The sequence below is a fragment of the Sander lucioperca genome, chromosome 17 (assembly GCF_008315115.2).
Source record: "Sander lucioperca isolate FBNREF2018 chromosome 17, SLUC_FBN_1.2, whole genome shotgun sequence".
Taxonomy (NCBI): domain Eukaryota; kingdom Metazoa; phylum Chordata; class Actinopteri; order Perciformes; family Percidae; genus Sander; species Sander lucioperca.
The window spans coordinates 14,978,258-14,992,027 of NC_050189.1; the positions used below are offsets into that span (position 1 = coordinate 14,978,258).

General features: G+C 42.7%; 1 protein-coding gene across 1 annotated transcript in view; it reads left to right on the plus strand.

Annotated features, from left to right (window-relative positions):
- Positions 1–8,164: 8,164 nt before the first annotated feature.
- Positions 8,165–13,770, plus strand: part of LOC116042298 — a 28,923-nt gene continuing 23,317 nt past the window's right edge. Inside the window, exons 1-6 of the mRNA XM_035994257.1 lie at positions 8,165–8,559; positions 8,686–9,033; positions 9,109–9,234; positions 9,506–9,544; positions 9,631–9,741; positions 9,919–9,953. Coding sequence (XP_035850150.1) covers positions 8,517–8,559; positions 8,686–9,033; positions 9,109–9,234; positions 9,506–9,544; positions 9,631–9,741; positions 9,919–9,953 — 702 coding nt within the window. The 5' untranslated portion in view covers positions 8,165–8,516. The remainder of the gene's footprint in view (positions 8,560–8,685; positions 9,034–9,108; positions 9,235–9,505; positions 9,545–9,630; positions 9,742–9,918; positions 9,954–13,770) is intronic.

A 13,770-nucleotide genomic window follows, 5' to 3' on the forward strand; every position in this document is an offset into this window, starting at 1 on the left:
GTTAAAGGGTAACTACTGTTTTTTTTCAACCTGGGCCACATTTCCCCATGCATTTATGTCTAATAGACTGATGTGACCAAAAATCTTTGAATTTGGTCCAGTATTGAGCGAGATCTTCATGATGAGCTGGTGCGAAGCGAGCTACAATGTAATCTAATGGGGCGATTGTGGAGCTTTGCTTTTTGTCCAATAAAAGTGATTATTTTTTTTTTTTTTGCAATTGACAAGCTCAGATTGTTACTTAAAGTGTCTGAGAACATTATCGATCTCAGGACGTGACTTTTTGTCCGAAGACAGCGGTGTGGAGAGTGGAATACGAGACGAGAAAAAGGCGTTCAGGTAGGCTCCTGTTATCTAAAAGATTTTCAATGTAATGGCTCAATATTTAAATGACTTCGACAGTGTGGATGAGGTCGTTATAGTTCGATGACTACATGTAGGCTATTCATTTGAGCCAGAGTAGGCTACAACGTTACGGATGAAGAGAAAGAGAGAGAGAGAGAGAGCGAGAGGCAGCGGCAGAAGAGGGTGAAGCAACGGCTGAAGGGCTGCGAGGCTCGGGATATTGGTAGTGCTCCCGTGGGTGCTGTGCCCCTAGATGCCCAAAGAATACGATGTTAAGAGTAGGACCTGTTGCTGCCAGATATCTGTGATCTGGATGTGTCCAGTGATATACCTCTGCTCTTTATCCGTATACTTCATCCATAGACTATAGCCTACTCTGGCTCAAATGAATACTGACAGTTACTCCAATTATAACGACCTCATCCACACTGTCCAACCCAGTCTCACGGCAGTTTGTGTAAATGTCACGTTATTTGAATCTATTGATTCGTGTTCACGGGGACGTTTTTCTCGTTTTTTACGTGTAATTGTCACATTATTTTCTCGGGGAAAGGACGCCGGGAGACGGCTGGGAAATGAACGAAAATGACTCCCCAAAAGCTGGGAGGTGGCTGCAAGGTGGCCGCAAGGCGCCCGCAGGCGGCCCGCTGGGGACGCACCACAATAAATGCCGGGAGACGGCTGGGATACACCTGAAAATGATACTACACAAGTTGGAAAGCGGCCGCAAGGCGGCCCTCTGGGGACGCGCCACAATAACGGGATGGCGGAGGTTGGGTTTAGGAGAAACCCAACGGGGAAAGGGCGCCTTACGCGCCGGGATACGGCCGCGGGGGACGGGGGACACGCCACAATAACACACGGGACAAAACGCCACGCGATCCCTGGGAAACAAAGCCCCACACGCGGGACAAAAGACGCCATCCCCGGGAAACAAAGTGCCACACGCCGGACGCGATCCCCGCTCGCCCATTTTCGGCTTTTTATATTACTCCCTAACATTTTCGTGCTGTGGACACGAAATATGCTTCCCATTAAAATACATTACTTCACATGTTCGTGCTGGCCACCACGAAAAAAACGAGAAAAACGTCCCCGTGAACACGAATCAATAGATTCAAATAACGTGACATTTACACGAACTGCCGTGAGACCGGGCTGCACTGTCGTAACCATTTAAATATTGAGCCATTACATTGAAAATCTTTTAGATAACAAGAGCCTATAATTTCTGTAGCCTACTCCATAACTACAGACTACCTGAACGCCTTTCTCTCGTCTCGCGTTCCACTCTTCACACCGCTGTCTTCGGACAAAAAGTCACGTCCTGAGATCGATAATGTCTTCAGACACTTTTAGTAACAATCTGAGCCTGTCAGCAGGGGCATCGGACAGGGGGGGGAAAGGGGACTGAGTAACCAGGGCCCTAATGTGAGGAGGGCCCAAAAAGATGCTAGAATGAATAGCTGTGGATGCGGGGAGGGGCCCATTTAAAAAACATTCAGTGATTCAATGAATGTGATGTTTTTTAAAGTGCTTTTACTCCCATCTCCCTCTCTCTTACTATGTCTTGTGAATATTGAGGTTGAGGAAGATATCAACCAATCACGTTGTGTTGTTTACTGATGAGGATCATAATACAACAACACAGAGGCTGCTGTCTGAACCACAGAATGTACAGACAGCAAACTTTATTACCTCTTTTCAACCTAGACAAAGACAGCGTTTGCCAAAGAGACAGCCTTTTCTGTTTTTACCTTTCACAAAAGAAACTAGACACATGCTACACTGTTTTCCAGAGGGAAGTGTTTCGTCAAGGTGTTTGGTGTTTTAAACCCCCAACGTCGCAGCGCTGCCTGGAAGGCCCTAGGATTAGGCAATGGTTAGGGTTAGGGTTAAGGTTAAGGTTAGGGTTAGGTGCCTTGAAGTCAATGGTTGCAGCGCTGCCTGGAAGTCGACGTTGGGGGCTTAATACACCATCGAGCTTTCCTCAAAAGGAAACTATAAATTAATAGCTTACAGTAGCTTAGTATTAGCTTCTATTAACTGCTTCAGGGGGGGCGACAGGGCTGGAGTCTCCGGAGCTAATCCCCATCTTTCCACCGACATGGCAGATGAGCTGGCGCTAATATCCAAAACTTTTATTGAAAATTCTCGCAATTTTGCACTGCTGCCAGGATGAACAGTTTGGATGACAAATATTCCCAGGCGATTAGTACACATTTTTCGTTGCTTATTTGTCACGCCCCCAGTGTGTAATGGCCTTTATTTACGGTAGTTTGATTGACCTGTTAGACGAGCAGAGCGGGAACGGAGCTAGCACAATGGCTAACACACCCGGTGCTTCGTTTAGCATCCAGCACCCGGAGCCCTTTGATTTTTCCAAACCACACGAGTGGACAAAGTGGATACGCAGATTTGAGAGATTCCGCCAAGCAAGCAATTTAGCAGCAAGTTCCGAAGATAATCAGGTGAATACTTTGATATATTGTATGGGAGATGAAGCTGACGATGTGTTGAGAGGCTTGAAACTAAGTGATGCAGATCTGCGCTTGTACTCCAAAGTGCGGGATGGCTTTCAGTCGTTCATCGTGGTGAAAAAGAACGTTTATGAACGTGCACAATTTAACATGTGCAAGCAAGAAGCAAATGAGACTGTAGATGCATTCGTTACTGCCCTGTATGCGTTAGCAGAGCATTGCAATTATGGGACGCTGCATGATGAGCTAATCAGAGACAGGATAGTGGTCGGGCTGGTGGATACGCAGCTCTCTGAACATATGCAGATGGAAAAAGACCTTGACCTGGAAAAAGCCATTAACATGGCAAGACAATCCGAGGAGATCAAAAAGCACCAAAACACACTGAGGCGCGAAGTCAGTGGTGTAAAGCAGACGGATGCCAGCTCTGTGGACGGAGTGTTTAAAGGCAGACAGCACAAGGAAAAGGTTAAATTCAAAACCAAAAGCTGTGGAGCAATGCCACACAACGGTCAGAGCAAAACCCCAAAACGCCCTCAGTGCTACAAATGTGGAGGCACTGCCAGGGGCGGTTCTACATTGAATTACACCCAGGGCGAGACCCCCTTTGAGCGCACCCCACCCCTCCCCCCCCCCAAAAAAAACACAAAATTGCAGAATTTTGCAAAATTACTATATTATAGTGTATATTTATTTTAAGTTCTGATAACTTATACTGTCATATTTTGTGCAGAATTGTGTTCATTGTCTTTTGAAAATGTTGGAGGTGGAGATTGTGCAACTTAAAAAGTGTGCTTCCTGTTGTAATTGCAATAGTTAAATAACTGGATTCTCTTAAGTGTGTTTTTCAAATGTTCTAATGAAAGATTTGTGAAATTGAGAAATATAATTTTCTCTTTCACTTATGTTGTTATAATATATATATATATAAACATGTGCCAAAAATACATACAATCAGATATATAAAAATTGTAACAATAGCAGAGAGCAACAATAATATAAAATATTAAGAATAATATACAAATATAGAATAAATAGGTCTATTCTAAATAGCACAAATCTTTCATCACACAAATATGAAAACACACTAAGAGAATCTAACTGTTACACTATTGCACTAAGAACAGAAAACACAAACTAAAACCTGACCTTTCTGGCCTTCCTTGATGCAAAATCATCAATGATGTTATTGTATGAAATCTGCTCCCCTATTGAATCAAAAAATGTTTGCATTTCAGACGGTCGACACGAACACACGCCTATCAACTCGATAATAAAGCCGTAAAGTAGGCAAGGCTCTTTCAACTCAGGATAGGATTGAGATAAAAAGTTTAACTGACACATAATCGCTTCGTGGGTGCTCAGTATTAGCGGAGCACCAATGGTATTGGCGCCTATGCCCAGCAACCCGTTCGACCCAGAGGTGAAATGTCCCCCGGTCCCCCCTCCCCTTTCCCCTTCTCACACAGCTTCTCTGTGCAGTGTGCGCACGGCACCTTCTCAGCAAGCAGGGGCACAAATTTGCCAATTCCCCACACGGTGAAATGATAGATAATACAGTAGAAAACCACTTCGAGGATTTTTATATTTTTTTTAAGTGCTCATGCCGCCCCTCATGAGTCATAGAAAAATGCACCCTGGGCGGCTGCCCGCTTCGCCCGTGCCAAAAACCGCCACTGGGCACTGCACACCCCAAAGAGTGTCCTGCTAACAATGCTAAGTGCCGTTCCTGTGGGAAAATGGGTCACTACCAGCGTGTGTGCCTTGTAGGTAAAGCTGTGCATAGTATTGAACAGGAAGAAGAGAGAGAAGGCTTCTTTCTCGGTTCTGTGTCATCTGATAATGATCCATGGACGGTTGATATAGGCATAATGAACAAGATTATCACGTTCAAACTTGACTCCGGTGCAGATGTCACTGTTGTTTCACAGACTGATTTTAATGACATTTTTTCTGACGCACAACAGCCTGTTCTCCAGAAAGCAGAGAAACCTCTGTATGGTCCAGGAAGGACGTGTCAGGGTTCGTCAAACTGCAGCTAAGGAGAGGAGCCAAGCAGACTATGGAGAAAGTCTATGTGGTCAAAAATCTGAGCCCTTGCTCGGGAAGCCAGCCATTGTAGCCCTTGGTTTACTCATCCGTGTGGACAACATAGAGATGGAGACCATAAAGGCATGCTACCCTAAAATTTACAGTGATCTGGGTGTGATACAGCAACCGTATGCCATCAAGCTTAAACCAGGGGCGGTGCAATTTTCTGTGAAAACCCCCAGAAGGATTCCTCTACCATTGGTAGGGAAAGTCAAAGAAGAGCTCCAGTGTATGGAAAGCCTGGGCATTATTAGCCATGTCAAGGAGCTAACTGATTGGTGTGCTGGCATGGTGGTCGTGCCCAAGAAGAACAGGGAGTCTGCACGCTTGTGTGTGGACCTGACTGGCTTGAAGGTCTACGTGTGCCGTGAAAAGTACATTCTGTCGTCGGTAGAACAGAGCCTTGGAATGCTTGCTGGAGTGAAAAAGTTCAGCAAACTGGATGCCAACATGGGGTTCTGGCAGATCCTGCTCACGAAAGAATCAGCCAAGTACACCACATTCATTACACCCTTCGGAAGGTTCCATTTTAACCGCCTTCCTTTCGGTATCGCCTCAGCGCCTGAACACTTCCAGCGCATGATGGCTGAGGTTACTGAGGGGCATGAAGGAGTGGTCTGCCACATCGATGACATACAGTCCTCGCTATGTATGACCCGAACAGAGACACCAAAGTGTCAGCCGATGCATCATCTTATGGGCGTTCTTCTCCAGGAGTGGGAGGAAGAATGGAAGCCTGTAGCCTATGCGTCATGGTCGCTTAATCCAACTGAGCAAAGATATGCACAAGTGGAAAAGGAGGCCCTGGGCCTCACGTGGGCCTGTGAACGGTTCAGGGATTTCCTCACAGGAAAACAGTTTTGCCTGGAAACCGATCACAAACCTCTTCTCAGCCTACTTGGAGCCCTAGCACTGGATCTGCTGCCGCCGAGAATCCAGCGCTTCAGGATGAGGTTGAGGCGTTACTCTTACTCAATGGTCCACATGCCTGCAAAGTCACTTTGGACAGCAGACACATTGTCACTCACCTGTGACATCGCACATGTCTACAGAAAAACAAGGCCTAATGGAAAGCACCAACATCTATATAGATGTCATACAAAGTCTACCTGTAAGTCACACGTACATGGAAAATCTTAAGGAGCAATTAAAGGCTGACAATGTCTGCTCACGTGTCATGACGCTGTGCACGGAAGGATGACCAGCACATGCAAAACAGGAACCTGTGCTAAAAAGCTACTGGCCAGAGCAAGCTACACTTACAGTGAAAGACGGCTTACTGCTGAAAGACACACGGCTCTTTATACCTGCATGAAGGACACCAGGGGGTGGAGAAGTGCAGGAGCTGTGCTCGTCAGTCTTTGTGGTGGCCTGGACTCAGTCAGCAAGTGAATGAAATTGTGCTCAAGAGGGGAGAAATCACAAAGAGCCTCTCATGCCATCAGAATGCCCAGAAAGACCATGATAAAGTTTAGGGGGCAGACCTGTTTCTCCTGGAGAGCAAAACATACCTGCTTGTCGTCGATTATTTCTCCAGGTACATTGAGATCGCACAGTTATCGCACAACAAGTCCACTGATGTTATTGTTCATCTCAAGTCGATTTTTGCCAGGCATGGCATTCCTGAGACTTTGATGTCCGATAACGTGGCACAGTTTTCTGGACAAGCCTTTGTTTTCTTAGCAGCCTCGTATGGATTCAGACATGTCATCAGCAGCCCGAGGTTTCCGCAGAGTAATGGTGAAGCAGAGCGGGCCGCCCAGACTGTTAAAAACCTCCTGAAAAAAGCAGCTGACCCCTATCTGGCTCTACTCGCCTACAGAGACACACCCCTGCAGAGTGGATACAGCCCAGCTCAGCTTCTTATGGGCAGACGTCTTCGCACCACGGTGCCGACCCTTCCCTCTCAGCTTGACCCTGTGCTGCCTGACGGCAAAGCTTTCACTTTGGGTGACAGAGAGAAGAGGAGGTCAGATACTGACAACTACAACAGGCGTCATCGTGTCAAAGCTCTCAGTGCCCTGTCGCATGGAGAACGAGTATGGGTAACTGACTCAAAGACACCAGGAACTGTGCTTCAGAAACACTCAACTCCAAGGTCCTACTTAGTGGATCTACCTCAGGGAGTGGTGGGATGCAACCGCCATGATCTGATACCTTTACACACACCTACACGTGACAGAGGTTCTCCAACACAACAAGTGTCAGAGCCAAATCCTGAGCAGGTCCCCTTGACACCTGCTGTGACACCTCAACTTTCACCTGCAGGAACTCCCACATTCAGAACTAGATCTGGTAGAGCCATAGTTCCACCTGGACGACTCAACTTGTGAACTATAAAACAAAACAAACAAAAAGTGGAAAACAAAAGAGTTGAATTATGTTCTTGTTTAGGAGATTCAGTTTTGAGCGCTTAATACAGAGTAATACAGAATTTCACAATATTTGTTGTAAAAATTACTCTAATGTCTAAGTTTTCACTGTTCAAACTCAAAAGATGCAGACAGGGACAGACCTTTCAAAACAGAAGCAGAATAATCCTCTGAGTTCTGGCGAGACAAAGGCAGTCTACCCTTTGTTCTCTAGAAAGGGGAGATGTGATATTATTGAATGTTATATGGGTAGGAATATTTAATGGGAGTTGTATATGGGGCCTTTAGAGAGAGGACACAGGGAGAAACATAAAAACGTGCCGTTGAATGCTGCTACACAATAAAGGTTACGCTAGATAACAGTGAATCACGCTCGTTATTTATCAAATAACACGACGATCATGGCGTTTTAAAAGTGTTAGATGTGAATAGGTGTCAAAGTTTTCCCTCTTCTTTAAACTCACATGCCGTGCTATATCTTCACATAGTGCCTCTGTGTCTATTAACAGTTGGACAGTCAGATATAATAGCTTTACTCTGCCTATTAGTGTTAAATGATCATACATTATTACTGGATGGATCATTCTAATGCATGCATCAAACAGTTTAACAATGTACTACTGAGTCACTTTAACTCAGCAACAGCCACAACACACAAAACATAACAATTAAAGTGGTAATACTTTTGGTCTATATCTCATTTTGGTTGGTGGTGACTGTAACTTTGCAGCTCTTGTAGACACCGTTATAAGATTCAGTAACATTGCGGTTACATTTGTTTCCTGTCCGCTTTAAACTTTGACTCAATAAAATCCATAAAACCACAGAATCTGTTGTCTGTCCTTCATATTTTAATAATGTGTGTAGGCCACAGCCAGACTGGCCACCATCCTTACACTTACAGAGCGTGAAAATGTTCAGTTTAAAATACAGACTGTCTACTAAAGTCATTGTATGGTCGAGATCAACCAAGGTTATGTGAATCTTATTTTGTATTAGTGGATTTGTTTCGACCGTCTTACATAAAGTCCTCGATGTATCTGATGTAAATTGTTTTCAATTGGTTTGAACATTACTCTGGTAACTTAATAGGAAATAACCTCAAGAATAACTTGGTCTGGTATCTGTTGAGGCGATCATATATTGTCAAAGACTCCACCTCTGAAGTAGAGAGCAGCCTTCCTGGAGCTCAGTTAGACATCACAGAGCTGTGATCATACGCACCACCATGAAACAGAGCCTGATAACAGCTCTAATTCTCTGCAGCATCAGTAAGTACTGACAATACTTTTCTCTCAAATTGATAACTTCCAGCATTAAAACTTATTTGCTTTTTATTATATTTATTAAGCGGTACTGTTTACCTTCCTATAACAAGTCTCTGCTGTTTGTTTCAGGCTGGATCTCTGTCTCAGGTTCTGAGTCTCACACTGAGACTGTGGAGGGTCGGCCGGGTGGAGAAGTCACACTCACATGTTCTAACAGGTCCAGCCGAGACACTCCAACACTCTGGTTGAGAGTGTTCAACAGAACCAAGGCCAGCTTTATCTCTGCGATATTCAGCTCTACAGTAAAAACTTTATACAGTGATGGAATTCAAAATGGAAGATTCAACATGAGTACCAACATCTCCACTCTCTTTCTCCAAATCAAACATGTGGATGTATCTGACTCTGGACTGTATTTATGTGGATTTTACATCGGAGGACCTTTTCATTTCAACGCAATATATTTCAATGTTAAAGGTAAGATTATAAAAATCCTGTGTTCTGTATTCTTCTTTTTATATATGCTAATATCATAATTGGCAAAAAAAAGAGCACATTTTATCATTTTAAAACAAGAGAGTGATACCATTTTTCACGGTAAAATCAGACATGAACTTATCTTGATTTTGTTAAAAGGCAGTGATGATTCTCATGATGACGCTGACAGGAAGTCTGAAAGTAAGATTCTCTTTCACATTTCTTTAGTTGTGCAGAGTGACTGCTAGTCCTTTTAAGATAAAAACAATTTGTCTATCCTAACTTTGGTTAATGTTCTCACAGTTCTCAAGCCCGTAAATGAAAAACAGTCATAAACATCTTTCTATATTTGCTAATTTATTAATTGCCCAAAAACAACACCTGTGGCTATTTGTAAAGATTCCGAATAAGAGAGTGATACAATATTTCAAAGTATAATCAAAAGTAAATGTATCTTTTATTTTGTTAAAAGGCAGCGATGAATCTCATGACGACGACAGGAAGTCTGAAAGTAAGATTCAACATAAAAGATTGAATGTTCTCACAGTTCCTGAGCCAGTAAATGAAAACAGAGTAATTCTATTCTCTTTCTTTCAGCAGAGTCTGATGGAACAGCAAAGCTGATGAGTTTGATCCTGGGAGCTCTGACTGTTCTCCTCTTAATGATCATCATTGGTCTGGTTGTTAAAAACAGGAAACTTCAGAAAGGTACTTCCTGAAAGCTACTCTTTCTATCTTGTGTTCCATTTTTATTTCCTCACTATATTCTCTAAAATTGTGTAAATATGTTAAAAGAAAAATGTTTGCCGAAAAAGAATAAGAGTAAAGTAATGATGAATAATGATTGTCAGTGACCTGATTGGACGTTTTGTCTCTTTCATTCAGCTGCCAATGAAGAACAGAATCCACAACAGCCTGAGGTGAATCAACTTTTATCATTTACTTTTATTTGTTTTTATCAGTTTAAATTGTGTCAAGTCATTATTTTGGTCAAGATAAGTGAGTGTGAATATTCTCTTTGACAGAACCGGACCTCTGAAGAGCTGAACTACGCAGCTGTGGCTTTCCGTCCAAAAACAAGAAAAACAAGAGAAGTGGAGTCCAATGTTGTGTATGCTTCTACTAGATAGACTCAGGATGAAACCAGAGAAGAGTTCAGAATAAAACTGATGCTTTATCATATTCATCTGCAGATGGTGGACAGGAGGACTGACATCACTTTGTCAAAAGGACAAAAGATGTGCAACCTTCTTCCTAGTTTGAATTGTCATCTCTTTTAAATATGTAATTAGTCCACATCAATACAGAAAGAAGATTTGTAAATGCTGACTTGACAGCAGTGCGTCTATGCTGGTATGGGAAATACAATTCCAGAGACACAGCAGCAATCCAGTTTTACATTTGACTTAAAAAAAATTAACTACTCGCTTTTCTTTCTATACTTGTCTCTGTTAAACTCTGACACTGTGTTTCATCGGTAGTTCCACTTCCCCTCAGATAATACAAAGCAGCATAAGTCTCAGGGAGGCTGTTTCTGTTAATGTCATGCACCTCATTGGAAAGTACTGCTTGCTGCATTACTTGTAAGAAAGGTGTTATAATATTCCGAGACACGCGGTTAAACTGTTTCTGGACTACCGGAGAGGACCGTCCTCTTACAGGACCCCTTCTCTCGGTAGCAAGATTCATAACTCTTCTAGCACCCACATTAAATTGAACTGGAAAAAGACACAACCTCCCACTTTCACTATGTTGATCAAAGATGTTATGCAGCACCTAAAATTGGAAAGACTCAGATATACATTGCGTGGTTCTGTTGAAACATTGTGTAGGACTTGGCAACCCTTCATTGATATAGTAGAAGCTAGTCAACACATACTGTATCCCCTTGGCTCCTCCCTTAACACTTAGCTCTGATAACTACCTGAGATCTGATGTCAATAAGTATGTGGAGCAGCTTTGTACTTTGATTATTATCTAATCTGATTATCTACAGTACAGGACCTATTGTGTTTGTGTGTGTGTACATGAATGTTTTTGTAAAAGTATTTCTGTAATATTTTATAGAATTTGTATGCAATATGTTTGCTTTCTAAAATACCAATTAATAAATGTTAAAAAAAGAAAGGTGCAGTACAAATGTTACTTATAGAACGTATTGTTATTATAGTATTACTGCTTCATACAAATCACCATAAATACATCATTTCAGTGAGGTTTGGTAATCGACTGCATGAGATTCTGATTTAAAAAGATGAAAATAGTTTAATTTCTGAGAGCAAACAATTCTCATCTCTAATTCTACCATCAGCTGCATGACAAGATGCAGCAATGCTGATGTTGCTATTAGACACTTTGTTACCTGCAGGCAGTGAATGCTATTTTCTTTCATTATTTTCTTTTTATTGGCAGTCCTCAGTGCTGTCACTGTAAAAAAAAAATCTCATTTTATAATAAAGATTATATTATATTCATGCAAATTGTCCACTTTTTATTGTACTCTCCAGCCAAAGGGCCCTATCTTGCACACAGCGCAATTGACTTTGTACACCGACGCATGTATCATTCCTATTTTGCACCCGACGCACAGCGGACTTTTCCTTCCACAGACTCACGTCAGTAAATTAGGGAATGAACTTGTGGGCGGTTCAGCAAAAAGAGGAGGCGTGTTCCGGCGCAAACGTTCCCTAGTGCTATTTTGTAGTTTCAGAAAACAGTGGCGCGTTATTCAGATGCTATTTTAAGGGCGCATGCTTGGCCGTAATGTAGTGTGCACACCGCGCATACACTTCTCTCATCACACGGACCCAGCAGTTCCCATTTTTGCAAACCATACATAAATACAAGGACAAATATGACCTTGTTTTACACAACATGTATGAATCATGGATATGTTGATGACATAAATGAGGAAATATTAGAGGACTTAAGGAGATGTGATGTTGAACTACATGTGCCGATGCCACTTAACCCAAATGCCCCAGCAGCAGCACGGAGAGGAGAGACAGAAGAGCTGCATCGTCTATAGTGAGGTCATCCTGGTCTAAGGTTAGACTACATTGCAAAAATATCACCATGCATTCATAACCTCGTGATTCAGTGAGAGTGAGCCCAAAACATCGGAAAGTATGTTTTTATGACATTTCTTTATTTACATTTTGTCAAAAAGAAAAATCTATAGCAAACGTCGGTCTCCTTGGCTGTGAACCGCTCCTGGCGTGCGCCCATCGATGTATTAAGAGCGTGCGCCTAGCAAATCTGCCATTATAATAGCAATCCACCATGGAACAAGCACGCCTGCTTTTAAAGGGAATGTAAAGTAACATTCTGGTTTACTGCACGTTACGCTCAAACCACAGCTATGAGTAATGTAGCTATTTCAGACCAACCCATTTTAGATTTGCGTCGGGCGCATGAGTCATTTATTCCGTCGGTATAATAGCAACAGAGATAGGCCCACAAAGCTACTTGTGTTTGGTGTTTGATACTTGTGTTTCAGATCGTTAAAATAGGGCCCAAAGTCTCTTTCTTACACAGTGTGTTTGTGACCTTAATCTGAGAGAAAAGATGATAATTGGTGTTTGATGGAGGAGGAGACTGTGCAGAGTCTCTTATACTGAGAGTTAGATAGACGGAGAGAGGTACCCAGCACTTGTTTGACAGGAAGAGAGGGCACAGTGTGGTGTGAACACGACCGAGGTGAAGATCATGAGGCCTGTTAACTGTGAAAAAACACCTGGGGTTAAGAGCATAAGCAAGATAAGATATAAAGATATATAACGTGACAGAGTGGTTTTCTCACATCCACAGCAACGTGAGTGACCCAACCAGTATGTAGCGATGTGTCAACTGCAGTCTGAGCAGCTGGATAGGCAAAAGAACCATTTTTTATTTAATTCAACAATTGTTTAGTCATTGGCTGAGTTTGTATGTAGCAACAATAAGGAACAGGAGGCCTGCATCAGAGAGAAAAGTGGAGACTCATGTTCTTTATAGCGCCCAAAGATAGACAAAAGAAGCTCATTTAACTGCTGGAGCAGTTATGGTCCAATGGGCTAAGCTAACCTAGGCTCGTAACACAAAGGCACACAGATACTAGAGGCTAACGTAGCTTGCAACATTAATCCCCTGCAGCCAGGCTTAAATAAACTGGGAACACTCAGCTACTTTAGTGTCCGATGTGAAGCAGTAACGGCACAGTGCCATCTAAACTCAGCTGGATTTCTGAGGACTATGGTTAACTGCTCCTCAGATCTCTGCAGGGTAAATCCAGACAGCTAGCTAGACTATCTGTCCAATCTGAGTTACATACAGTTACATACAGCAATAAATATGTGTAAAACATACGAATTACAGTGCTTTACTTTTCATAGCTATGAGCGATTTGTTCATGAGAACAGCCTGGCCACTGTGGTCACAAACAGTGCTGTCTGCATCTGTATCATTGATGAGATCTGAACCAGAGGAAGCACAGCCTTCAGCTGTCTGCATCATAACCACACACAACAGAGACCTCAATGTTCCAAGAGACACGTATCGTCACACTTTATAGACTCAATACTTGCACAAACTCACATCTCTGCTTTATGGTGAAAAGATGCATGCTGCAAGGTGACAGTTGCTCACTTGCCTCATATTATTCTGTCCTAGCAGTTGTGTCCTAACAATGCTTAGGCAGATGAAGAACAAGGCAATGAATGAAGTTGGTTTGACGTCTACTTAAGATGGAGATTTATT